This window comes from Apium graveolens, chromosome 9, assembly GCF_009905375.1.
Source record: "Apium graveolens cultivar Ventura chromosome 9, ASM990537v1, whole genome shotgun sequence".
Lineage (NCBI taxonomy): Eukaryota > Viridiplantae > Streptophyta > Magnoliopsida > Apiales > Apiaceae > Apium > Apium graveolens.
The window spans coordinates 20,033,137-20,060,235 of NC_133655.1; the positions used below are offsets into that span (position 1 = coordinate 20,033,137).

A 27,099-nucleotide genomic window follows, 5' to 3' on the forward strand; every position below is an offset into this window, starting at 1 on the left:
AGATGTCACACATCGATAAGTAAAATGACTTATCGATATCTTGAGTTCTCTACATGTGTTAATGACTTATCGAGGTCTCCAGTTCTCTACATGTAGAATGACTTGTCGATATCTCCATTTCTCTACATAGGCTTTTGACTTGTCGATATCTCTAGTTCTCTATAGGGCTGTGTATTCGGTTAAAACCGAACCGAACCGAATTTTTATTCGGTTAACCGAAACTGAATTACCAGAAAAAACTCTGCCGAACACCGAACCGAAACTTATTCGGTTTGAAACCGAAACCGAAAAAAATTAATCGGTTATTACCGAAACCGAAATATAAAACCGAATTTTAAAAGAATAGGCTAAATTTATCCAAAAAACAATCAAAGAATTTAAGTTTAAAGGCAACAATTTAAAATAAACAGAATTACAAGTTTTTGATGCTTCATAACATTAATTTGCATTCAAAACTTAACAACTTGGCTAATATTAAATGAGTCTTGAAATATAAGGAAATTGCAGTGATATTGCTTGGCAGAATGCCAGTTGGCACTTGGCAGAATGGCAGGTGATAAAACTCCAGACTCCAGTCCAAATTCCAGACTCCAGAGACCAGATCTCCATTTCTGCATTTCTGCACTGCTCTCCTGCAAGTCTGTATGAAAAAATAGATAGAATTCAGGATAAAATAGAAAGAATTCAAAAAGTATTTTAGATGAGCCTGAGCCTTTTGATCTTTTATACCATAAGAACCAGACTTTTGATCTTTTATACCATAAGAATGAATCACAATGCAACAACATTTTACTATACTTCACACTGCAGATCTAAAGGTGAACCAGATGATGAAGCAAATACACAGACCAGTAGACCACATACCACATTAGCTTTAATCTTCACAATCTGTAATTTACCAGTATAAAAATGTATGCAACTTACTTTAAAAGAATCAGTCCAGAGACTAAAAGAATCACTGAATCGGTACATTTATAAATTATAACAAACGACTATACTTATACACTTATACTTATACATACAAAATAAACAAAATCAGCTCTAAAAAGTAAAAATCAAAACTTTACAGGATGATATGTCAAGCTACCCGACAGAAGGCCTCAATCTGTAAGAACTAAGAAGCACAGTACTTCTACTTCATGTTAACCAAAGAATTACAGCTCTTACAAATGTGTTAGCAAATCCACATTTTTATCTACAATAAAAATCCTAACTAAATAACAGAGAAAAAATCCATACTACATATTAATCAATCTGCAGCAACAGTATATTTTCCATGCTGCATCTAGTGCACTGTTAGTGTGACCACAATTTCCAAGGCTGCTACATTATCAACTTAAAAAGAAGAATGATTTAAAATATGTTTGCACTTCATAACAAGCAAACTTAATGGCAAATATATTATGTCGTTCCGATTCACACAATAAAACATACGTTCACAAGTTCTCCAGCTCTTATAAGTTATATACTGTACAACTCTTAATTGTCAAAAAATACGAATTCAATTCAAATACAACCTGATCAACTATCATATTCATAACTGAATAAACATAAGCAAAACAATAAACAAACCCAATTATTTCAAGATAATAACATAAGCAAAACAAACCCAATTATTTCAAGATAATAATCATATCTTCAATCCAATTTGAAATCCCTAAATCCCCAAATCGAACAGTCCAATTTGAAGTATAAACTGAAGTACTTACTTCTCAGAAGTATAATCGACGCCGGTAGTGTGTGGACTGTGGAGGATCGGAGGTCGACGCCGGTAGCCGGTGTCCGGTAGGCGGTAGCTTCAAATCCATTACTCGCTTATGTTATGTCTGTACTGTAGAAGTGTAGTGTATAGACTGTAATTTGTAAATGTGAAGTACAGAAAGAAAGTATAGTAGTACTAGTACATATAATATATAAATAATAAATTATTATTACATATAAATAATTTCGATTACTTTAAACGGTTTTCGGTTAACCGCGGTTAAAAACCGAAAAACCGATTTTTTAAAAAATCATTACCGAAAACTGAACCGAATTTCATATTTTGGTTAACCGAACCGAAAAAATATCGGTTATTCGGTTTGGTTTTCGGTTAACCGAACCGGATGCACAACCCTAGTTCTCTACATGAAGATTTGTCTTGTCGATATCTCTAGATCTCTACATGAAGAAATGACTTTTCGATATCTCCAGTTCTCTATATGTTCTTTTTGACTTGTCGATATCTGAGATCTCTACATGCATATTGACTTATCGATATCTCTTAGGGCTTCTCTATAAGTCATTTTGGACTTCTCGACAGATTTCTCGATATTGCTTGATCTGTCACTTGTCGATATCTGACTTAGAATATTTTTCTTAGAACGGTTTTATTCAAATCCAAGCTGCTACACTTCTCTCTGAGGCATGATCAGGATTTGATCTTCTTCCAGGGTTTATTCCTTAGCTTGATGGTTGTTCACAGAAAAATCCTCCAGTTTAATCTACTTAGCATTTTTACAGACTCAAGTAGTACAATTACAGAATACAAACTTAGATTATCATACAACTTATCCTTAGGGTTGTCAAGATGTCTTAGTCTTGTTAAGTACAGACATGTATTGCACAACACTTACACGTTAATAACTTTTAGTAATTCAGTTAGTCAGCAGATTAAACAATTGTTAATCTCCCTCAAATATTAACGCTCTAAGAAATTAAATGATGCTCATGCACTCACATTCAATTATGCTAATCATAGATGTACCTATAGTGGTTAAAATCTCTCGATCTATACCCGTATTTACAAACACTTAATTTGATATCAGCCAATTACACAAATTAAATATTAAAATCTAATCAATTACAAATCAAATCACCGTGAAAATCATGTCAATATTATAGTGTAAACATGACTTCCGCTCTTATTCCCTAGAACTACTAGGTAATAATTAAACAATTGAAACATCTACAAAAGATATGGAACATAATTAAACTAATAAAAATAAAGAATAAATCCATATAAGAAAAACTGTAATATTCAATTAAGTCATCAGAAGAAAATCCATGACTTCTTCTAAGTAAGTGTGCATATAGAATCCTAATATTATTCCAGGACTGTGTAAAATAATATGTATCTCACCTCAAAGTGTGATCATCTCTCTAATATAAAGAAAGCAATTTTATATTCTAAATTGATTATAAAAAAGTATTCATAATTGAATAATTGAATAAGATTCTTAATTAAAATTCTTAGTTGAGTTTTGACTTCACTTTCTAGGATGTTCAACTGGGAATTTTCTTAATGGACTTAGAATTAAAGAAAATGTCACAAGTTTCGCGTTGTCCGCAAGATAATCAAAATCAGGTTTTTGAATTAAGATACGACCCAAAATGTATATGCACCCCGTGTAGACTTATTATTTTGAATTTTTGTGTGATATAGCTCCAGAATCAACTATTTTCCTTCATATTCATTAAAGATTATGAAATATTTATTTTTCTACGATAAAGTATTAAAATTTAATAAATAAATATCGAAAATAATGCAAAACATAATAAAAAAGAGATTAAAATCATTTAAATATATATATAAAGTTATCATCTCAAAGTTAAATTATAAAATCGATTCAAAATTTATAACGGTATATTCTTGATTGATTTCAGTTATTTTTAAGTTTTTTCGAGATCGGATGTGAAATCTGTTATAATTGTATAATATGTACTATGAAAATTAATTTTAACGTATAATAGCATACTTTAGTCGTAGTTGATTTTTAACTAAAATAATGTCTGATTAAGAATTTGATAATGAAAATCAATTCAACCAGAATAAGAATATAATTGTGTCTGATTTCAAATTGAAATAATGATTTATTAGTAATTACTTCGTGCCTAAAAATTGTGTATTATTTGAATATGGAAAATTAGTTTTAGATTGTATAACAATGTAATCGTGATTTGTTTGAAATTGAAATATTAGTAATTAGTTTTTATCTTAAAATTATGTATTATATGAATATATTAAATAAAGTAAATATTATATTTAAATTAGGATTGTTAACTAAACACGACTAATAAATAAATGGGTATGGTAAAAAAGAAAAACTTTCAACCTAGTACGACGCGGGGATACATAATTTACGGGGTTCAACTGCTCAAAATATTCGCATTATCCACCCAACATGCACACAGACTACGCATCTAGAAGACATGTATTCAATTTATTAAAAAATTGTAAAAATTGCGCATAATCATCATGCTTGTTGTTTTATTTTTGAAGTTCGGATTATTAGGGCTGGGCATAAATTAGCCAAACCGACCAAAACCGTCCAATCCAAACCGACCAAACCGAATTTCACGGTTTATTAACGATTTGGTTCGGTTACGGATTGACATTTTAAAACCGATTTTTTTCGGTTCGGTTTCGGTTTTTATGTCCAAACCGACCGATATAACCGAACCGAACCAAATATTTAAATTAAAATATTAATACACATATATTAGTAAAGTGCAATTAATAACAAATTATAATGTATGTAAACTATAACATATAAAAGAATTAATCATAATATATTTTATTCAAAGATATAAATATTTATGTATGTGTTATATTTTCACTATTTTTATTTTTATTCAATAAAAGCATAAGAATTGGTCGCATCTTTTTCGTTTTCTTGCCTTTTTTTATGTTTCAAAGTCATTATTTTTATATATTCTTTTTGAATATGATTATAATAGAAAATATAATTTTATAATATGATACAAAATTTTGATTCTTATTTACGAATTCAAGTTTAATTTAATTTATAATTTTGTTTTTATAGGAAAAACGGTTTAAACCGAAACCAAACCGAACCGAACCGTTTTAAACGGATTGGTTTGGTTTGGTTTGGCTTTTTTACATAACGGTTTGGTTTTGGATTGGATTTTAGGAAAACCGTTAATTTCGGTTTGATTCGATTTAAACCCTCCAAACCGCCTAAACCGACCGATGCTCGCCCTACGGATTATGCATGATCATCATGAGTGCGTTTCTATATTCACATCTCCAAGATATGTATTGACAGATAAAATAATGACAAAAAATAGGCATATCAAAAATACATACACATGTTCAAAATTCGTATTCAATGGTCATTAGGACGGATTCCGCCCTCCAGCTCATGAGTATTTTTAAAATTTAGAAATTGACCGTAATTGTTTCTAAAAACAATTCTTAACTTGTGATCGGTTAATCAGATACTGTGAGCTAAAACACGTTATAGTAAAGTATTACTCCCTCCGTCCCGGCCATTTGTATACAAATGGTTTGGGCACGGAGGACAAGATATAGTAGTTAAATAATGTTAGTTTTGGGAATTTTGGTAAGATAGTGGGATGAGAGAGAAGAATAAAGTATAATTTAGTGAAAAAAAAAGTATAAAGTTGGGTAAAGTGGTGGGACCAATCAATATTTAATGGATAAAGTGAGTGTAGTGGGGGTAAGTAGTGGATGTAGTTGATTTTTATATTATTAAATTTTTACTATTTTTGGTAAGTTTGAAATGTATAGAATTGAATGGGATATTCAAAAAAGGAAAGTGTATAGAATTGAATGGGACAGAGGGAGTATTAAATTGACGCTTTTCTAAAAATAAATAAATATGAAAATAGTTTACGACCAATAGGACATAACTCTAGGCCCATATAAATCAACCCAAGAGTCCTCTCTTCGGCTAGGGTTTAAGAGTTGCGAAGCCCAATATCCCACTAGACACTAGAGTACAGGGAACAAAATAATTATATAATTATTTTGAGAGCGAGAGAGAGTAGAGAGTAGAGAGATGGCAGCTTCTTCATCTAAAATTGCTTTCAGTGGCAATCTTAAGGTCAGTTTCTCTCTCTATCTTTCCCCATTTCTATGTTCTTGTATGTATCATTTTATACTTATATGTGAAAATATAAAATTGTTTATAATCAGTGCTGTACAAATAAAATTAGTATGAATTAATGTTATCACTTGATTTATGTACATTTTGTACTAATTTAATTTGGTTTTGTTTTTTGTTTGTGGGATTTGATTTTTTTTAAATGTATGCTATGTGTTTGTGAAATGTTGTGAATGAGTATGTGCTTTCATTATTTGCATCTCATTTGCTAAATAATGGTTATGGGGTTTTACTTTTAGCCGGTTTATTAAAGAAATTAGGTTTCTTGGAAGCAATTCAGAGTTGCAGGTGAGCATCTCGAAAGTGTTTCAGATCACAATGTTTGAGCATAAATCAGTCTTTTTGAGTAGTTTATCTAGCAAGTGGTTTGCAGTTTGTCTTGTTTTTCCTGTTTGTTTCTGGGAGACTATGCTTCTTTTATTGTGACTCTTACAACATGTTATTGTGGTTTTACTCATTTTAGTATAGATATCAGCTTACGGAAACTGCGTTTTCTTTGTGCACCACTACAGTTGCTGCGTAGTGAAGTCTATGTACAAATTTGACATGGTTTTTTGGCATTTTTCAATTGTTTATGTGAACGCAGGGGGTTAGGACCTTTAGCATTTTCCGTTCTGAATTCTTTCCAACAATATACAGTGACGTGAGTTGTTTTTGTTATGCTGAAAGAAACGAAGCAAAACTGATCTGATGCGAACACAACTAAAAAGAGCTGAATTGAACTGAACTTAATGGTGTAAATTATAGGTCTTAGTAGGTAGGGAGTTGTACACAATGTATTTTTTACGGTGTAGGTTATGTGAATAGAAGTTGAGTAATGTCTAATATGTGGTGGATAAGTCTACCTTCACTTAGTGTCCTGTCTAGAGTTGAGGGGGTTATTTGTTTGGGTTTTAAATTTCTGTTTCAGGGGTCTTGGGTCTTTATATGGTTGAGAGAATTGTTTACCTATGTTTTTCTGGTTTATTGGAGTTCTTTGGAGGGAAAAAGATGTCCTTGATACTTAACCATGACTTTTTTTTTCTTTTTTTTATTATTGGCAAATTTCAATGGTCTATAATTTGAAATTGCTTAGGATTTTTATTGTTTTTTCAAAAGTATTTTACTCTAGACTGAGGGTAGTCACGTTTTATTAAATAACTGAGCCTGAGTGTATAGAGCGTCTAATAGTGTTTTTGTTGGTTCTTGAAGTGGACACAAGGGTAGAGCTGCTGCACAACTAACACTAGAATTAAAACTAAGCTTCTGACATGAAATTTGAGGAATCTGTGTCAATAAGTTGTATCTATCTACATTGGAAATACTTTTTATTTTAGCAATATAACCATATCGAGAGAGCCCAGCTTGCATCTGTCTTGGTCTCTGCATCCGACTCTTCTTTGACTTTAAGTTCTTTGGTCTGTATTAATCTGACAGGGTTTAATGTTAGATGGATAACCTAAGGGCACTACAGATCTATTGTGTCCATTTTTATAATTTTTAATTTTCAATGCTCCCTTTCCTTCATCCTCTGGTCTTAGTGTACTCTTAAGCAGAAACAAGCAATACCAAGCAAATACATCTATCAATTGATTTTTTTTATTAGAAATGGACTTTCAATTATTCAATCAGACTTTTTTATACAATCTGCAAAGACAACAAATACCATCTTCAGAAACATCAAGGATCTAAATTTTTATTTGTTCTTACAGATTAACCATAAAATTGCATTACTTTATGTGGTTTAAGGCAAAACCATCAAACAGGATGTAGTGCATGTATCTCACGTGCCTATGGGTGTGGGACAACCTAAACCTTTCCTTTCAAAATCTTGAAGAAAGTATTGTCTGTTTTGAATTTAAGAGTTTTACTTGGATAAGTTTTTTTATAGCAACTAACGAATGCCAATGGATTACTGAGTAGGGTGCTGAAGTACTATTGTATTGTCAAAATGCGATTCACAGTTCCTCTAAACCTGGAGCTCCAACCTTTCCCATATTTGTCAGAATTAGTTTGGTTCTTTCTCATCCACTAAATTTGTATCTTCAGCTATAAATCCTGTTTCCTCGTCTACTTCATTATCACGGTAAAGTGTTTACATATTAAAAAAAGACCTCCCCCTCCCTGTTACTGCTGAATTTCAGCTTACATATAGCTTTGAACCCCGGGAGAGCTGGTAGCTACCTTCCCCTTGTTACCTTTACAGTAAATATATTTACAATAAAGACTTTGTATTGAAGACGTAACTGGTATCGTTGAGTTATGAACCGATAATGTGCCAAGTTGTATTATCTGATTATTTGGATACAAGTTGATTATTGCATGTTGTAGATGGCTTGATTATTATGATTACGTAACTGAAAATAATGTATTTGCTGGTCTCATTGTAGAAAGCACTTGCCGGCCTCAGAAGGATCGACTTGGAAGGTCTACGCTGGAGAGTATTTGATGCAAAGGGCCAGGTTGGTTTTTATTTTCTCATGAAACAACTCTATTTTGATCGTATATGCAAATCTGTCACACCTATTGGATACTTAGCTTGCTCTATTGATCTATCTTGAAAGAAAGAAAAATAGCCGTCCAGTTAGAAGTGATAAGTATTGGTGCTAGTCTATTATTTTTCTCTTGTACTTGCTGTAAATTTGCTATAGAGACTGCTGACATGATATTTATCATCGCCTGGCTAAAAGCAGAAATTTTAGATCTCTAATTCCTGGTTGAATCCTCTAATTACAGTAACGTGCTTTGTGTAGGTTCTTGGGAGGTTGGCATCACAAATTTCTACTGTGATCCAAGGCAAAGACAAACCTACATATGCACCTAATCGCGATGATGGTGATATGTGTATTGTCATTAATGCGAAGGATATAAGTGTAACTGGAAGAAAACTTACTGATAAGTTTTATAGATGGCACACTGGGTAAGTGTAATTATTCATGCCTTGGCTTGTGTCTTTTCTGTTATTGGCACATCCCATCTAAGAAAATTACATTACACAGTTACATAACTATGTCGTTGCATTTTCTTAGAATTTTTGAAGAACAACTTAAATGTTGATGATGTTGTCATAGTTTGTGACTGCTCGCACTTTATTCTATTAACATTTAGGATCTCTATCTTGATGCTTCGACTCTGTCTGTTGTGTAGGTATATTGGCCACCTTAAGGAAAGGAGTTTGAAGGACCAATTGGCTAAGGATCCTACCGAAGTCATCCGTAAAGCTGTGATGCGCATGCTGCCGAGAAATAAATTGCGTGATGTGAGTTCATACCGATTTTTTATTTTTGTAATAAAGGTTAACAAGTGTATATACTTCCCTCTTGAACTGTATCGGTTCTGTACAGTACACAGTTCATATTTTATTATATCAAACTTGTGTAAGCTGCGTGTCATTTAGAGAAACAAATGATTGTAGTAGGGCTAAGTATACATCAAAATGGTGACCAGACATGAGGAAAATGCCCTGCAGAATAGATCAGTTTTATGTAGCGTTGCTGACTGATACTGGCCATATAATTAGGTGCACTTTAGCTTTAAAGTTACCTTATCAAATCTTATACATAGGAGTGTGTGAGAGATAGTCATACAACCATCAGACCAGATTTTGTTTTCATAGATTCTTATGTTGACAATAGAACATAATGGAATCGACATACAACCAGGAAACATATGTTTATAATATATGTATCAAGTAAATCTTCGGTCTAGACGTGATCCATGTTGATTCATGTTTCTTCTAAGGTATCTGACTATTGGTTCTTTTCCGAGTTCGGGTGATTACAATCTTTGTTGCGGTTATTTTTTACCACCGTCTTTATTGACAAATCATTTTTTCCCTTCACAACAGGATAGAGATCGTAAGCTGAGAATTTTTGCTGGGAGTGAACACCCATTTGGTGACAGGCCTGTTGAAGACTATGCGATGCCTCCTCGTCAAGTACGAGAAATGCGTCCTCGTGCAAGAAGAGCTTTAGTTCGAGCTCAAAAGAAGGCCGAGCAGCAAGAGCAAGGAACTTCAGATACAAGAAAGAAGAGAAAAAGGGAAGATGTGGAAGCTGAGGCGAGCACATGATGGATAAAGTCATTGTCTTCACCAACAGAAAGCGTGTGAAGGAAACTCTGCTGCATTTACCCGTCTCACTCGTAGTCAAAACTTCTCTGGCATATCTACCGCCTCTTGATTGGGGTTCGTTATAAAATATGCATAGACCGGGTGGTTGTGTCATTCTAAACATGTCCTGTTGATAATGTTTTCACCAAGTCATAAATTTGGCTCCTTGTTTCCCTTTGGAAGCTTTTGAAACTGGATGCAACTAGAGAAATTGTATGCAATTAGTTTGTAGTATCATATTTCCGTTACCAGATCTTAACTATTTTTCTTCACGAAAGTATTTTGAACACTAATTTTAATGATGGATAATCAGCTGAAGAAGTTTGTGCGCGACAATTGTTTTTAGTTTCTGGATATTGATGCATCTTTTTCTAACAAAATGTTTAAAAACCATTTGTTGGCAAAAGAATTAAGATTAGAGCTTAGTTGCCATAAAAGTTAAAGTAAAACGATCTAAATCTGTCATCATTGTTAGTAGCAACTAGTAATACGTACTCAAAAACAACCAACTCACAGTTTGCACTTTGCAGAATAGTTGCATTATCAAAAAACATGGGAAAACTTTAATTAGTAAATAGAAGAAAAAGAAACAATACTTGGCACATCTGTATATTTAAGTAATACAACATAAGCTTAAATAAATAATTATCCAGTTATTATTACATTGATAAAACACACGCCTATCATAAATTTAATTATACAACTCTTCAACTCTTTACAAAATAACTGTAAACTTTTGTTCGACTCGTAATTCTGTTCGTCTTGAACCCTGAGTAATCATTCATTTTGAGTAATCATTCATTTTTTTTTGCTAGTTAAACACACTCACACCCGCCTTGCTGAACTTGTCTTCGACAAGTTTCAAACCCTCGACATCCCGTTAAGGGAGCGAGCTACACAAGAGGAGTTGGATAAATATGCTAGCACAAACATAGCCATTTAGTGCCAGATAATAGGTCCTCTATCTATCCCTCCTAATTGTATGAACTAGGGTAGACTGTGTTCTGTTATTGGATTCCCAATATTGAGCTTGAACTCGACCAAGTAACTTAAAATCATCAACAAGTTGAGCAACTAAGAAAAGGAAAAAATCAAGAATATAGGTAATTCCACAGATAACATAATTATATATACCCTAATACAGAAGAAACAATTGCAAAAGTAGCAACTAAAATTTCAATACAGAGTGCACAACTCTAGCATTTCTTTGTAATAACAACAAAAGAGCACAAGTCATAGTTAAGGAAGTTGGTTGATGGTAAAAGTGGTAAGAAGACACAAGTCTAATCACTTGAAGATCCATCCTCGTCTTCTTCATGTGCTGCTACAACTTTCTCCATAAACCTCTTTCTAACTTCATCAAGCACTGATTCCCTAGACATATCACCTCCATTCTGCCCATCATTAAGTACAGGATCTGATTGACATAGAACCAGAGCAACACCTAGAAACAAGTAGAAAGTTAAAGGTTTGAATGAACTGTGCAGATAAATGAAAAAATTGATGATAACCAGGAGTAATAGAGCACTAGGTCTAGAAGTCAAATGTTAACGCCAAACAAATGTAACCCTATTCAACAACCAGGACAGTTGACGGGGGCAAAATTTAACTTATAAACAAAGTATTTTAAACATGTGCGCAGCAATGGTTCTCAACTTAATGCAATTAAAATAAATACAAAAGAATAATTTATAAAGTTAGTCAAAAGAGAACAAAAGGCAGGGATAGTATAATTAATTGCCTAATGAAGGTAAAAATTTGTTGCAACCCAAATCAAGATGCTACAAAAATATAGCTAAAGATTTGGAGGATACATCACTGTTTTAGAATAAAACCTAAAATTGAAGCGACAGTTTGATATAGATGATACTTTGAGTTGACTACAACCCAGAGGTCCATTATATTTCATGCAATGACATCCGGTCAGAGTCCTATAACATGAATCCCTACCGCTCACCTTTTTATTATAAAATTTTATAAATGGATTGACAAGGGAATGAAAAATTAGGAAAACAATCAAAAGGTAAGTTAAGATGAATTACCCGAATTGAACATTACAACAGTTAATTTCCAGACATAAACTACCTTATACATAATAGATATCTCGGATCCCTTAAAACTACAAGTCCATAGAATTTCATAATAATAGAAGAGAATGCCAAGTATTAAAAAGTGGAAATCCTAATCAATCAATAGGTCATGCAAAAGTGATTATAATATATATATCAATTGGAAGAATTCCGTAACTGTAGTAAAGATTATAAAATGAATCTAAAATCATCATGGACTTCGATGGGCCACTTATTAATATAGGAGTAACAACCTATATTAAAATAATTTTTGTCCCTATTTAGATGTCCATTTCTACTTTCAAAACAAATTTAGTGGGAATTTTCCAAAACTAACCCTATGGTGTCTAGTTCCGAGGTTTGACTATTTAAATACTTAGTTAGATTCACAATTTTCAAGACATTAATTAGGGGTATTCATAGGAAAGGTTTATCTAACTAACAATTTCTTAATATGGGTAATTTTTTCAAAATGGACATGTAAAAGGGGACAGAGTGAGTATTATTTACAAAAAAAGAGAATGAACGTGTACCTTCAGGAGTGCATCTCCTACCAAAATTATGCATACCAACATAATTTGCCTTAACAGCACCGCTATTGTAAACCAATAGAGTTGGAAGATTACGATCGGGATAGTTAGGTATGCAATCGGTTGATATGATTTTGACAAATTTCGTGGCGGGGTATTTTGCTGCTAGTTCTTCTAGACACGCCATAAGCACCCCACATTCCGCGTACCTATCAGATTATACATAGATCAATACTTGTGTATAATATCATAAAAATGCATATTTTTCAAACACAAACTACAAATAATTCAGATAAAACAGGGGGTAAAGTTAACTTATATATTCTAGCAAGTATGGTAGAATTTCATGTAAAAAGGTCAGAAGTAATACCCATCTTTATACAGAATAACTACCACCCAAACATCAGGTGACGCTTGTGAAACCTCACGTACAAAATCTGATCCAGAAATTGGTATCACTGATCCAAATTTTGCAACCTTAGATGCTTCTCTTATCTCAGCCAGTCTCTTCTTCCTGTAGAAACACATTAACCACCATATAATTACAATATTAGATTACTAAAGAAAGCCAAAATATAAGAATTAAAAATCGGCATATTTTTTTGGACCTTAAAATTTCAAAAGGAATCATTAAATCTTGATGTTTAACTTGAATAAAAAAATTCTTCTGATTCCTTTAATTTAATTCATCAAATATTAATATATCAGTATAAATAAACCAGAATCAGATACACTTAAACTGGTACACAAAAATCAAGCACATTTGAGATTATCTATTTCACTTTCGAATATCACCTTAAGTTAGCTGCATTCAAGTCACAGCTCTGTGAAGAATGAACAACATTATTCGAAGATATTGACTTAACAAGTTGAATCAGTTGATTTGGGTTTAAATTCAATCAACTAACGACAACAGTGTTTAAGTAAATCAAACTTCCAGTAAGGTTCAATTATCACCTACTACATTGGTGGTTTTATACTTGTGATTTTAATAACTTACAATTCTTTGTATCATGGTTTCTAGGCCTATTCACTTGTTTTCACATTCGCATATTCAAAATATACCGGTAACTAGTGATATTGTCTGTTGCTCATAATGTTTTCTTTGAAATGACTGTAGAGCTTTACCCAAGATCAGAATTACGAATAATGCATCCAGAGTCGAATTAGATATAATGTGAAGCTACATTAAAATTTGTACATGTGATCATTGCTGTTTTCGACAAGAACAAGAAATGCATATGCAGTGAGGATCATGTTCCACAAAAAATCAGCTACAGATTAACCAAAATAGTACAAATCAATCATATTTCTACAAATTACCACTTCGTAATTTGCAAGCTAAATTTGTTTGCATATGAAAAATGACCAACACACACACAAACACAATTTAAATAGCAAAAAGAATGAAAATAAAGGTAGTTACCGTTAACTAACCTATACTCTTGAAGAAAACGATCATCATCAAGATCCTGGTCATCCTCTAAATCCTCAAGCTCTTCTTCAGTCTTATCATTAATCCAAGACTTATCTTTCGGCTTCGAATCTTGATCATCAGCAGGTGCAAAAGGAGCAGGCTTAAAAGCAGGTGGTTTAGGGGGTAAATTACCGAGCTTTCTTTGGATATCATCCCATTGTGTGGAAGCTCCGTCTAAATCCTTATAAACAAAATGATAATCCATTCCCCTTGTAATTTCTCTCTAGTCTTGCAACACACATACACACATAGCAATCAGTAGAATTTAGTTACAAAGTGTGCAAATTTAATGTAAAGATTCAATTTTTATTAACAAATATACATGTTTATATACAAATATGCTTATAAATTCAATCAAATCTTGGCAGTGATAAAGAATTAGAATTCTTGTAGTTGGGTATGAAATTATACAAGCATCAAACAAAATTAATTGAACAATTGAAATTATAATTAACAGATGAGATGTGTGTGTATACACACACACACACACGTATATAGACTTACGAAGGAGTAGGCTGGCCGGAGAAAGGAAGGATACAGATCTCACCCCAAAAGTGAAGTTTAGACAAAAGCAGAGACGAGCTGGAGGAGTAAGAAGGTTATTATTCGAAAATTATAATTATCTACAATAATATAATAATAATTTGGGTCTACGTCTATGTCTATTTGATAATTTTTATATTTGATAGTTTTGTTTAGAGTGAGTTTTTTTTTTTTTTTGAGAATAATATTTAGAGTGAGTTGAAAATTATCATGATTATGATTAATATTATTATTCATCATCATCATCACTAAAAATAAGTTTTTTTTGTTAAGTTGGCTTAACTAAAACCAAAATGATGTAATGTTGTCCTGTTCAATTTTTTTTGACAAACGAATAACCGTTTTCATTAATTTGAATAAATAAAAATAATATATTAAAAATAAATTGTTTAACATAGTATTTAAAATTTTTTGAAGTTTAAAAACAAAATCAAAAAAGTTAAGTGATCGGAACGATACCAACATCTCTAAACAGCAAAATCACAATTAATTATCACGTAAAAATAATTATTAACCCAGTGTTCAGAAACACCGATCACATAAATTAAAATCGGAGAATCTGCAACCCACTCCAGCTATTCCCAAATATCAGCCATAAACATGCCGAAGACCCCGTTATATACATGCAAGATATTAGCTGTAAACATATGGATTGTAATTATATTTAACATCACATATTCTAGAATCGCACTCAATATTGGGTTATGAATTCTACTCACTCATTCCAATATTTCATCCCAATCTTTATTAGAATCATACTCATTTACAAGTTCTATAAGCTTACTTATTCAGAAACATGACTCAACATTACTCAACAATGTTGAGTCACATTGACTTGGCTAACTTGCAAGCAACAATACTAGACAAAAAGTGTAAACTATTTTAAGTTGCACAATTACTACAGAACATCAAGAAAAAATGCTAATCGATCAAGTTCCACAATTATAAAATAGATTACAAGGATATGAATCGACCGATAATGGAAAAGAAAGCGACCACCAGATCTCCCCGTGTACTGGTAAAAACAAATCAAATGACTGCTGGTCCTTTTAACTAAAAACACTCATCTACAAGAGGATTGTACATACATGAAATACACACACTGCACCAAGAATTAGAATGGCAATATGAACTCCCCTATAATTGCCTCTGCATATACAACAGAATGCCAAAAATGTCCAAAAGATGGTCTGTATCAATTAACTTTCGTAGTTCTATCTTTACACAGCATATGCCATTCCTGCAGAACCGCCGCTTGAAGTGCATGACTCTCAACCTCCTCGGCAGTGAACTTGGATAAAGTTGAAGGTCCCTTGTGCTTACCATTTACTTCACCATTTTCCTTATCTTTACTTGAATCTTCTTCGTCAGATTTGTCGTCCTCTTCGTCATCAGATTTTGGCATTTTTGGTGGAGGCTTAGCTGCCTTGAGCAAAGCAATGCGTTCCATTGATACTTTTAGTCTCTCAGCAGCAACCTCCTTCACTTCCTCTTCTGGCATGTATTCGACCCCCCCATCAGTAAGGTCATCCAACCAAGACTGTAGATCTGATTCGATCTCTTTGGTAATTGATGCATCTGAAGCTCGAACCACAAATTTGCACAACATGGTTGTCGTTTCATCTCCTAAATCCACATTTGTGCTCACTTCACTAGCACCAAAAATCATCATACCCAAGAATCCTCCGTACCATGTCTTCGCCGCATAACATAGCTATTCAGGACCACACACGAAATAGCATTACAAAGTCAGTTTTGAGAAAGGTAGCAATACGATAGCTACAGGATACAGCCAGTGAAGGGTGCAAGTATAAAAAGAAAGTACAATTTTTAAGCTAGATACTTAAATTTGTTAAAAAGATTTTGAACTTTCATCAACCTTACCATAGTGAACTTTTTGACTGTTCAACAATGTTTTAACCACTCCTACAACAAACATACTAATCTTTGCTCCTATTCCAAAACTGGATCAACTTATGTGGGGAATATTTGGCATGTGTGAAAATAATAATTTTTTTAATTTAAAAATAATATTAAATACAATCCGATTAATGCTCCGATCAATCCCCTATTAGCTGCAAGAAAATAACTTAACCTCCTAGCAATTTTCAGAACACTGGTACATACAAAGTAAATATTAACATTCAGGTTTATTTAGGTATAAGTATGATAGAAAAACCATGAACTACTGGTTACGATTTACCTATCAAAAACTAAATCGAAAGTGCAAATTGTAACTCTTTCTTTTTTGACTGGGGTGGGAGCAACTTTAACTTGCCAAAATTTAAACTGAGTTTTAACACAGATAGAAATACTTAGCCAGACTGAGGAGTAACAAGGTGCTTGCCCATTTAAAATATAGCTAACCGGCTACATAAAACTGATTCACAATAGAGACGATGAAGTTGAGGCCCTGATGTTTGGCAACTATTTATGCCTCTAATAAGTTATGAACAAACAAGACAAGCACAAAAAATCACACCTCATCACCAATGCAAATTAGGTCTACATAATGATTTACTACGTGGGGAACAAAACATGTAGAAAGACAATAAGACATCAGAGAAGATAAAAAATTGTTTCTAGCTTCGCTAATTTTCTAATTGTGGTAGGACATGTTTATACTGATACTAGCTATCGAATTTATTGTGGTCTTAATTAAAGTGGTGAGTGCAGAACATAAGTTGGTTGTCTTAAAGCTAAAAGCCTAAAATATACTACTAAATCTTAAAAACAGAATAGCAGAAACTTTTGCGAGATAAGCTGTCATCAATAAAGGCAATGTACCTGAAACCCAGCTACTGTTCTAATGATGTGGGAGCAAACTCTATGGAATGGCTTGGAAGATAGAGATTTTAGTCCACTTAAAAAAGGTGAAGCCCCATATTGCTGTGCAGCGGTAGCCTTAAATCCACTTCCTTCATATGTGTATGTACCAGTGTATTCTACTATAGCAGGTAAACTAGGCCATAGGCGAAAGTATTCAACTGGAGAGATATTGTGCGGCAAAAGAAGCTCAGTGAGTGGAATCTTATAAGGTTGACAACGTAAAATCACAGGTTCTCCAGTTTCTGGCTTCATGCTTCTCTTTTGTCTCATGACTTGTGGATCCTCTTCAGCATAGTCCCCTTCATAGTCTCCAGGAGCACCAGTTCCATAAAAAGGGTAATACAAGACTTGAACCCAGAGGGCGGATCTCTCGAAATGCGAGACACCAAGAGTCACACTGCACAGCACTGGATCCTGCATATTAATAAATAGGATGTGTAAGATACACAAATGCCGAAGGAAATTATAATGAATCAGACATCTATGTCATACAGAAAATCATCCTTTTCTCTCTCCTTACAATAAGCCATATTCTTTCATTTTGAAAATTGTGGATGTAATTAACTGTAACCTAATCCCATAAGACAGTTTTAGCTTTTATTCAAAAAGAGTTTGTGGAATTAACAATTTACTAAAAACATCATAAACCACTTCAATTAGTGTTTGAAAACCTAAAAATATACATCACACTAGAACATTAAAAGTTAAATCTGAATTTTAATGAAAATAGCATGGAGAAATGTTGAAACATGGCAAGTGGTTCCAGAAAAACCTGTGAGTTGAGATTGCGCAACTGCCGAACTGCTTGTGGAGATCCATCCATGAAAACCAAAGGACCAGTTAGCCCTACCCTTATATCCACCCGGTTTAGTTCAATATCCGTCAAATTTAATACCTGGATGAATTTTGAAGGTCAGCAGCTGAAATTTTCCAAAATTTTAAGATATATTCAACAGCCTAAATAACCTTATGGCATTTGTAAACAAATGAACTAGCAAGATGATATAACATTTAACATTCAGCTTCTTTGTTGGCCTGTTCATTAAATCTACAGAATATTACTGCATATATTAAAGGCTTATAATTAGTCCTCCGTAAGCAAAAACTCCATTTATTTGTTGCATAGTGTTTAGAGGTAAATTCATCACCAGTGCTTCTATATACTTCCTCCATCCCACTTAATTTGTCACTTTGATCAAATTTTGCTCAAATTGACCAATTTTATAATGAGAATTATCTATACTATATTGTAGTTATAAATCATTTTAAAACTTACTACAACAAGGAGCAGTTATCATATTATGATATTTAATATTAAATATGAAAACATGTATAATAAAATTATTATTTGAGGTCAAAATTTGGTCAGTTTGACCAAGATAGTCAAATTAGGCCAAAACAAATGGGATGGAGTGGATAATATTATAACATGTGCATATATAACATAAATTTGCATCTTAGAAGGAGAAAGTGATAATACATCCAATTTTTACTAATACAATTATGAAATATATCTCAATGGTACATCGCCCTGGACACATTTTGAAGCAAAATACAACACATCAAAGTTTATTTAGACTGGGACAGAGGTGCATTATATTACCTTGCAGATTAAAAATTTTAGCCAAACAATCTTCAACAGTTATTCAAATTTCAGTTCCGGATAATACTGAAATTTGACCCAGGTTGAAATTCGAATTAATTGGCTCACAGAAAGGCCAAATCAGGAAATCAGTATACTAGGAAGGCTACTTTTCAATCTAATAGCAAAGTGATTGATATTTATGCATCTTCCTATCTGGTAAGGTAACATAGAAATTGGTGCCTAAACTTTACCTAATACTGAGCAATGCGCATGTACGGATTATGTCTCATGTGCCAGGTCGATCTTTAATACTCCCTCCGTCCCACTAAATTCTTTACATACTTTTTCCTCATGCTTGGCACGCATTTTAAGGCTACTATAAAATATAGTTCTATAATTTATTTTTAGAATTTTCTTTTTTTGTATAAAAATTTAAACATTATATTTTTGTTTAAAATCAGGGAACCATATTTTACGGGAGCCTTAAAATGCGTGCCGATTACCATACCCCAATGTAAAGAATCCAGTGGGACGGAGGGAGTAACATAGAGTGATGCGCCGTCCTTAAGTGAAGCTATTCCTACTAAACCTCAAGAAAGCTTGATCCTTTGCAATGTTCATATTCCAATTGAGTGAGTCCCATAAACCTAAAAGATGGCATTTTACCCTACATCAGGCAACTTTTCCAGTGCCTTCTAATACAAACATCTTACAGAATATCTGATGAGGAACGGAAATAACTCATTAATTTATATGTTATTAATTAGTTTATATTTGTTTAGAGTAGAGATAAATAATGTATTTATCTATATGTTTTATATGTGAGGTTAGGAGTTTATTAAATAAGTAGTTTATTTACAATAAAGCCCAAATGTTTACGGGCCTTAGTCCATTAGGTTAATTAGTAGGGTTTCTATTCCTATATAAGTATTTTAAGACCCCACATATTGCTCAGCTCTGATTATACACTTTCTTGGGAATAATATTGATTATTTATTCTTGGGATCGTATATTTCATTGCTTAAATCATTTGGTTCTTGTTTTTATATTATAATCATTACTTCTTTAAATCTGTCCTACATCAATATCAGTATATTGCTAGAGCTCTACGCTAAACCTAGGGTATTTGTTGGCACACAAATAGTGGAAGATTGCCTCGGATGAAGCATCCTATTCAAAATTAGAACACATTCGGGGACTGGAAGCGTCACAATTTTAGTTGATACCATGAGAATTAGGTGCAGGTAAAAAATTTGTTTACGGTTCTGCGATAGCCACCTGATTCCTCTCATTGCCGAGCTCTACTATTCAAACTTATGGTCTAGTTTCTAGATTTAGCCTAGACTTATATAGGGTTCAACTACTACTTCTCCAAACGATATCTCCCTATCTCTTAGGGAGGAATTTAGGAACCAATAACATGGCCTACGATAAGTAAAGGACATTCACATATTTAATTTAAAAGCAATTTACACTACAGACATAAAGTCATCTTCAACCTTTAAGTGTAAAGTAATTCTCCCATCATTTGAATCTGTCAAATGATATGCTTCGACATAACAGGGATCGCTGCTACTGCTTAAAGTAGATGCACTTGGAGGGACCTTGAGTAGAGTGGAATCTATTCCTTTTGTCAATAAAAGAGTCAACTCGCTAGGATCAGGCCTCCATAATTCTATAATCGCTTTGTGGACCAAACCTTCCAACTTTCGATCCTGGGCTGCTGCTGGTTCATAAAACTGAACAGTTAATTTGTGATGGCTAAATGGGTAGTCTCCTCTAGCTTCACTAACTCCAGCCCACCTGATAGAAATTAAGACAATATGACTAATTGTAGAAAGGAACTTTAACTTTCACACAGGAATTAAGCTACTACTAGCAAAAGCAAAGAAAAGGTCATATAATGACATATAGTTGTGCTGCGTGACTGTATTAAAGAAGGCACAATACACAAAGAATGAGAAAGAAAAAACAAACTCACTTGCTTTCTGGATGATTCAAGATATATTTAATTCGTTGTAATATCAGACGAGATTGATGCTTGTTGACAGAATCAGCCAATCCATCAGTCCTAAATTCTTCTAGCTCTTTAATCATTAACTGACCTGCCCTAACATTGCGTGACCCAAGTCGCTGAGCACACAAAAGCACAGCTTGAACATCTTGAAGCCTATTGGATGTAATTGCCGATGAGTCGAGGTTAAATAAAACTTTATGCATATTTGATATGATGATGTTTAGCGGATCCTCAGGATCATCAGCAAGAAGCGGGTCCAATCCCTCTAAATCGATGTGTTCAGCAATAACCCAAATAAGACGAGCACAAATTCTGGGAGTATTTACCTGCAAGATGTTTATTGGTTAATTAAATTCATATATTAACACATTAATAAGCAATTAAAAATAACAATATTTCCAAACTAGTAGAGAATGAAGCAGAAAAAATACAGGCCAGATAGGAAATTATACTAAAATAAGAACAAGCACAAACCTTAAAATCAATTCCAAATGTTATTTTAAAGTTAACAAATTGGCAATTTTTTTAATGCTCAATTAATTTAAAATTATCAGTATGGAAGACTTGCATAAGAACTTGCTGTTCCAGCCAACTTTTCAGTTTACCTTGTTCATTAAGAAATATACGTTATTAGATAGGCAATGACAGGGGGTACGTTAAACAAGCTTCCAAAGATGTCATCCCCCATCCATTGGGTTAAACCAATTTTCAAAAAAAAAAATCATTTTAAAAACCTTCAGGCGAAGAAATGACGGATACTACAAACCTAAAATTTGTCCAGACACAATGTTCTATTACATATTATGTCTGATTCAGGATAAAATATTACCTATACAGATGTTTCAGTAAAAACCTACTTTCTTACTATACACGAATTTGGTCAAAATCAAACAATGCTAATGAACTTGTAGAGTGAAGACAAATGAGGTAATTACTGAGTCCCAATGGTGAACATTTTAGCTACAACTGAAGAATGATACTTCACTAACACAGGCACGCTAAAGGGAATGATGAGAGACGAAATTATAAAATTGAGCTATGATAATTTCAGCTTATTAGAACATCTAACATATGGAAGGCTGCTAACCTCGCGCAAAGCTTGGATAAGTTCACGTTGCAGATTCTGCAGGCGTGTCTCGTTTAGGATCTGATCTTGAGAAGCACCATCTTTAACTCGCTTAACACCTCCTCTTGTATCATATATATGGCAAAGCCTAACCAGTAATTTCAAGTAGCAATCAACTGCATATGTTCTACCCTCGCAGTCCCATTTTACACAAGGTTTACACACTTCAACCACCTCCAAGGCCGGCTCAGTCCAATTTAATGCACCGTAACCAGTTCCATATGCCAATGCTCCAATTACTCGGCTCTCCATACCTGAACTCTTTTGTTCGGGTAATGGCAAGGATAGCTGAAAGCAGCTTTCTACCAATGTAGCGACTAGTTCTTCTCTAAATAAACTTTTACTAGATACATTGTTAAGATCATCTTTTATCATCACATCTTCGAATAGCGAAGCAATATCTGTTCCTTGAAGAGGTTTTTGTCCTCTGCGGACATTTTCTTTTGCAAAAAGATCAACACAAAGTGCAGTTCTACATATGCATGCTAAAGCGTGCATGCGGTCTGATTCTGCCCTTAAATTTTTCACCATGAGAAGCAATCTTTTAAATAAGGAAACCTGTGGGAATAAAGTTCGTTTTGTCAAAATGTAATACTAGCTACTTTAAACAAGTTAGCATTGTTATAAGCATGTAAGTACAAAAAATTAATTATATCTTTTTATGTTCTGATTAGTTTCAAATTTGGATCATATACAGTCCTTAAGCCTGATTCAGCACAAACATTCAACAAGACTTCAAGAACAGAAGAGATCTTTAAATTTTATTATTTTGCTTATTTTATCTTATAGCCAATCATTGTTGTCAAGGCGGTCGACTAATCGTGACTAGTAGTCGACGACTAGTCGGTTTGAGAAAGTCGATTGGAGAGCTCGACTTGCAAACTGTCAACTAGTCGGTTGACTAGTCGGCCGACAAGTGCAAAATCCAATCAAAATTTAAAACAAAAAAATAAAAATAAATTCTAAAAACCTACTCAACATCAGCAACGATCAACATGCTAAGTTCAACTTATATATCTTTAGGTGGGTGTGTTTATGTATGTACAAATTGATTAAAACTGAATATACATGTAGTATAATCTGTTTATATATTTGTATAGTCAGCTTATCTATGTGAGTATATAAAAGGGAACATATTTTTTTTTTGTGTTTAACATCTCTATTTTGTGATTGATATACATATGAGAGTATGGGAATGTTAGACTTTTGTTGTGGAAAGCCACATATATAAGAAATATATTATTACATATTATTTATTTAATTTAATTATTATTAATTTGTCGACTAGTTAGCCAATAGTCCATGACTATTCGACTAGTCGACAAGCTGGACCTCCATCGACTAGACTCGACTTGTCGACGTGACAACCAGGTAGCCAGTGCCAATAGTCCTATGTGATCAGACTAATTGTCAAAAACTCCAACAAATTTTCCAAATTTCGTACATTATTTTCTTTACTTTTCGCTTTTTATTTTTTGGTTGGGAAGGGGGAGTGTATCAGATGTTCTCATTTACAAGATGCGGAGAGTATGTAACAAGATTATGCATTTAAATACACACATATATATATATAATTAGGGAAATAACTTCAAGGTCCAAAATAATTGAATAATTTTTTTTTACACCATTGATATTGAGCAACTGAAACTTTCAGCTTAGCACATGCATGCTGAAAGAGGAGATATACTACTTGGTGCCAGTCTACGTTACTCCGACTCGTCACTTCCGGCCACCGTACCCGTGTCGACCCGACCCGACACGGGACACGACCCGGAATACGTACCGGATCCTTCAGGTGAATTTCCGACACATTGTACTCGTCGCCGGAAAAATTTCAGATGATATTTCAGTTTGTACGTTTTTACTGATAAGGGTTTTATAGGCGGCGGGATGGAAGAAAGGATAAGAAGAAACGAGGAAGACGAGGAGATGATGTATTGTATGCGTGTATCACTGTATGTATGGCTGTATTGCATTATTGAGCCAGGTGGACCGTGGAGGGGTTTAGTTCCCCAAAATAAGCTGCTGTATTATTATGCTACTGTAATCAAAGTGTGTGAATGTATTCAACTATTATAAAGTCTCTCTTTAATTTTAAATTTATTCAAACTTATTTAAATTCCATTTAGCCATTAATAATTTAAAATAAAAGTGAAATTAAAATGCTTGTCATAAAATCCCGACGGTGTCCCCGTGTCCTAGATTTTCAGAGGTGCCGAGTCCGACACTCGAATACGTGTCGTGTCCGACACTCCGTACCCGAGTCTGAGCAACTTAGGTGCCAGTGATACGATAGTCATAACAACATATAACTGATATAAATATAGTGGCACGAAAAAAATGATTGTCCCATATGCATAACAAAAGAACATACATAATGTATAAGTGAATGGGCAAAACTGATGAGTAACAAAACAGTTATTTATTAATTATGCTAACAATACATTGTAGTACACAATGCATAAACATCCGAACCATTTTTATTTATTGTTTGGACAGATTAAATTATGATTTGCAGGTGTGGAACGCTTGGAAAACTCACAATGCTAAATTATCATTGCATCGATCCCGTACATTTCTCTATCAAACTAAAAAGTAAAACGAAGCCAGATAGAGAGACACAAACCTGCATGCTAAGATCAAGAAGATGCAAATTGGTAACAACAGCTCTGACAATGCTCTCTCTGGCAGAAGAAAATTCCTGCCTGTCCCACAATGTAAGAATAGCAATTATCGAAGCAGAAGCCCATTCAGGCTTCCCTCCAGGTACATCGGCCAGGTACAACATATTAAGCCCCACTTCAAAAATCAATGCAGGATCCAACGAAGAATTCAAAAATGGTGCCAAATGTGAAACCACGTCCGACACTCCCACAAATCTCTCCGCATTATTAGATACATCCGAAGTTCTACTTTCATTATTCCCCGTGGACTTATAAAGCTTCCGAATCACATCCAACGAACCCGAAGCAACAGCCTTAACTCCATAAACCAACGGATAAACAGTGGCCCTAAAATTCTCCACAGGAAGAATCACCGACCTCGCCATCAACGCATTCCGCTTCCTCCAAACAAAATCCACCATCCACGAAACCCAATTCGACCTAATCGCCACCGAATTCTCACTATCCACTAACTTATCACCAGCTAACCTACTCATCCTCTTACTCTCAAACTCCTGAAACAGTCTCCCAACCGACTCAAACGCAACTTTCGAGACCAAATCCGACTTATCCAACATATTCTCCCCAATCCTCTTCCACCAATTCGAAACCCTATCTAACAAACTAATATTATTCTCACACAAAATAACCAAATCATCTCTTGCCAACACACACCCTAACGTCTCCGTAATCGAGAACCGTAAATTATCACTAACCGAATCGAAACAACTAGAAATCTCCTTATTACAATCAGTAATCAACTTACCGAGACGGTGCGAGGGGATAGCAGCGAGAATCGAGACAGCGGCAGCGGCCACATCGGGATCGGGGAAGTCGAGATCGGTGCGGATGCCGAGACAAACGGTCTCCCAGAGATCGGAAGTGAGGCGAGTGGATCGGATAAGATCGAAGGCGAGTTTTTTGGAGACGGCGGAGGCGGGAGAAGCGATGACTTCTTCGACGGCGGATTTGGCGATGACGGAGATGTCGCGACCGGCGGCGGATTGTTGGAGAGCTTGGAGAAGTGCGCCGGATTGACGGAGAGCGTCGTTGGATCGGAGATCGGCCTGGATTTGTGCGAAGAGGATGTCCATTTTGTGTGTGTTAATGTAAATGTGAGTTGAATTGGTGTTAGAACGTTGAAAGCAGAGTGAGATTCATGAGAAATTGAGTAGACTGTTGGTTGTTACTTTTGCTCTGCTGGAATGTCTTAATAAAACTGTTTTAAGTTCGTCATATTCTGCTTAATCCAAATTCAGGGAAAGATATTCTGCTGGGTTGGTCCGGTTTAGAAATATAATTCGTTTTTTTTTTAAATTTAACCTGTTATTTCAAAAATATTTATCCAACCCAATTCTTTAATTACTAGTTTATAGCTCGTGTTTTGCCCACGAGTATTTTAAAAATTATTTAATAAAATAAATAAAGAAATTTATGATTAAAATTGAATAATATAATTCTAAAAGATTAAGTTATTTATATAATAAGTGTATTGTATCTACATATTATGATAAAATTTATTTAAGAACTACTTTCGTTACATAAGTTATCTTTAAATTATATATTTTATGAGATTATTTCTATAAATAGATCTGTCAAAATTTAAAGTTTACTTCAAATTTATATTAAAAACTTACCATAAATAACACAATTCATATTTATAATTATATTGCAAAGCTTTCATAATTAAAATGGATCATAATAAAACTTCCATATTTAACCCGTTATTTTAAAAATATTTATCGAACCCAATTCTTTAACTATATGTCAGGTTGAGTCAAATTAGTTGGGTGTTCAAAATGTATACTTCGAAAAAAGTATAATAAATATTAGTACAGATCAAATGATTATCAAGTTGATATAATTTCAACATAACACTTAAATAGAACATTTAAATAACACAATAAAAGATAATTAACTATCTTTACAATGCCAGCGGGGAAGATAGATATACATAGGCTCCGTTTGGTATTGCTGTTGCAGATAGTTACAGCAGCTTTTTGCTGAAAAGCTGTCAGAAAAGTGTTTGGTAAATTCTAAAAGCAGCTGTCTGGAAAAGCGTTTTTGGTCTAAAAGTTGATGTTAGCAAAAACATGTCCCCCATGCTTTTGGAAAAAGCGATTTTCAGTTTTTGTAGGAAGTAGCTATCAGTTTCATTATCAAATCTTCTCAAAAACATTATTTTTATCATGCTTTTGAAAAAAGCGATTTTCAGTTTTTGTAGGAAGTAGCTATCAGTTTCATTATCAAATCTTCTCAAA

At 33.8% G+C, this 27,099-nt stretch overlaps 3 protein-coding genes across 4 annotated transcripts; 1 reads left to right on the top strand and 2 right to left on the bottom strand.

The window, feature by feature from the left end:
• The first annotated feature begins 5,695 nt into the window (after positions 1-5,695).
• Positions 5,696-10,335, top strand: LOC141687470 (uncharacterized). Its single transcript, XM_074492763.1, has 5 exons — positions 5,696-5,849; positions 8,279-8,350; positions 8,642-8,808; positions 9,036-9,147; positions 9,736-10,335. The coding sequence occupies exons 1-5, from the start codon at positions 5,805-5,807 to the stop codon at positions 9,958-9,960; spliced, it is 621 nt and encodes a 206-aa protein (XP_074348864.1). The 5' UTR covers positions 5,696-5,804; the 3' UTR covers positions 9,961-10,335.
• A 753-nt stretch (positions 10,336-11,088) lies between these two features.
• On the bottom strand, positions 11,089-14,715 carry LOC141687133 (uncharacterized). 2 transcript variants are annotated; one of them, XM_074492301.1, is made up of 5 exons: positions 14,580-14,715; positions 14,036-14,298; positions 12,969-13,112; positions 12,602-12,807; positions 11,089-11,443 (listed from the first exon to the last, which is right to left on the bottom strand). In XM_074492301.1, exons 2-5 carry the CDS (start codon positions 14,278-14,280, stop codon positions 11,283-11,285), a joined length of 756 nt encoding a protein of 251 aa, XP_074348402.1. In that variant the 5' UTR covers positions 14,281-14,298; positions 14,580-14,715; the 3' UTR covers positions 11,089-11,282. The 2 variants fall into 2 exon arrangements, with proteins under 2 accessions (XP_074348402.1, XP_074348401.1); XM_074492300.1 differs by having other exon boundaries at positions 14,036-14,303; positions 14,580-14,710.
• Positions 14,716-15,526: 811 nt separating this feature from the next.
• LOC141684781 (protein TPLATE) lies at positions 15,527-26,082 on the bottom strand. Its single transcript, XM_074489901.1, has 7 exons — positions 24,802-26,082; positions 22,137-22,733; positions 21,014-21,375; positions 20,532-20,835; positions 18,220-18,342; positions 17,406-17,861; positions 15,527-16,332 (listed from the first exon to the last, which is right to left on the bottom strand). Exons 1-7 carry the CDS (start codon positions 25,930-25,932, stop codon positions 15,814-15,816), a joined length of 3,492 nt encoding a protein of 1,163 aa, XP_074346002.1. The 5' UTR covers positions 25,933-26,082; the 3' UTR covers positions 15,527-15,813.
• Between the last annotated feature and the right edge of the window lie 1,017 nt (positions 26,083-27,099).

Bases quoted from the DNA above. Each gene is read 5' to 3' on its own strand.
- LOC141687470 (XM_074492763.1), top strand. From the start codon at position 5,805: ATGGCAGCTTCTTCATCTAAAATTGCTTTCAGTGGCAATCTTAAG. The intron at 5,850-8,278 runs GTCAGTTTCTCT...GTCTCATTGTAG, and splicing joins CTTTCAGTGGCAATCTTAAG to AAAGCACTTGCCGGCCTCAG. The intron at 9,148-9,735 runs GTGAGTTCATAC...CCTTCACAACAG, and splicing joins CGAGAAATAAATTGCGTGAT to GATAGAGATCGTAAGCTGAG.
- LOC141684781 (XM_074489901.1), bottom strand. From the start codon at position 25,932: ATGGACATCCTCTTCGCACAAATCCAGGCCGATCTCCGATCCAACGAC. The intron at 21,376-22,136 runs GTTAGCAGCCTT...AACATCTTGCAG, and splicing joins TTATCCAAGCTTTGCGCGAG to GTAAATACTCCCAGAATTTG. The intron at 16,333-17,405 runs GTACATTGCCTT...GGTCCTGAATAG, and splicing joins GAACAGTAGCTGGGTTTCAG to CTATGTTATGCGGCGAAGAC.
- LOC141687133 (XM_074492301.1), bottom strand. From the start codon at position 14,280: ATGGATTATCATTTTGTTTATAAGGATTTAGACGGAGCTTCCACACAA. The intron at 12,808-12,968 runs GTATTACTTCTG...ATAATCTGATAG, and splicing joins GTTATTCTGTATAAAGATGG to GTACGCGGAATGTGGGGTGC. The intron at 11,444-12,601 runs GTACACGTTCAT...ACTTGTTTCTAG, and splicing joins TAGGAGATGCACTCCTGAAG to GTGTTGCTCTGGTTCTATGT.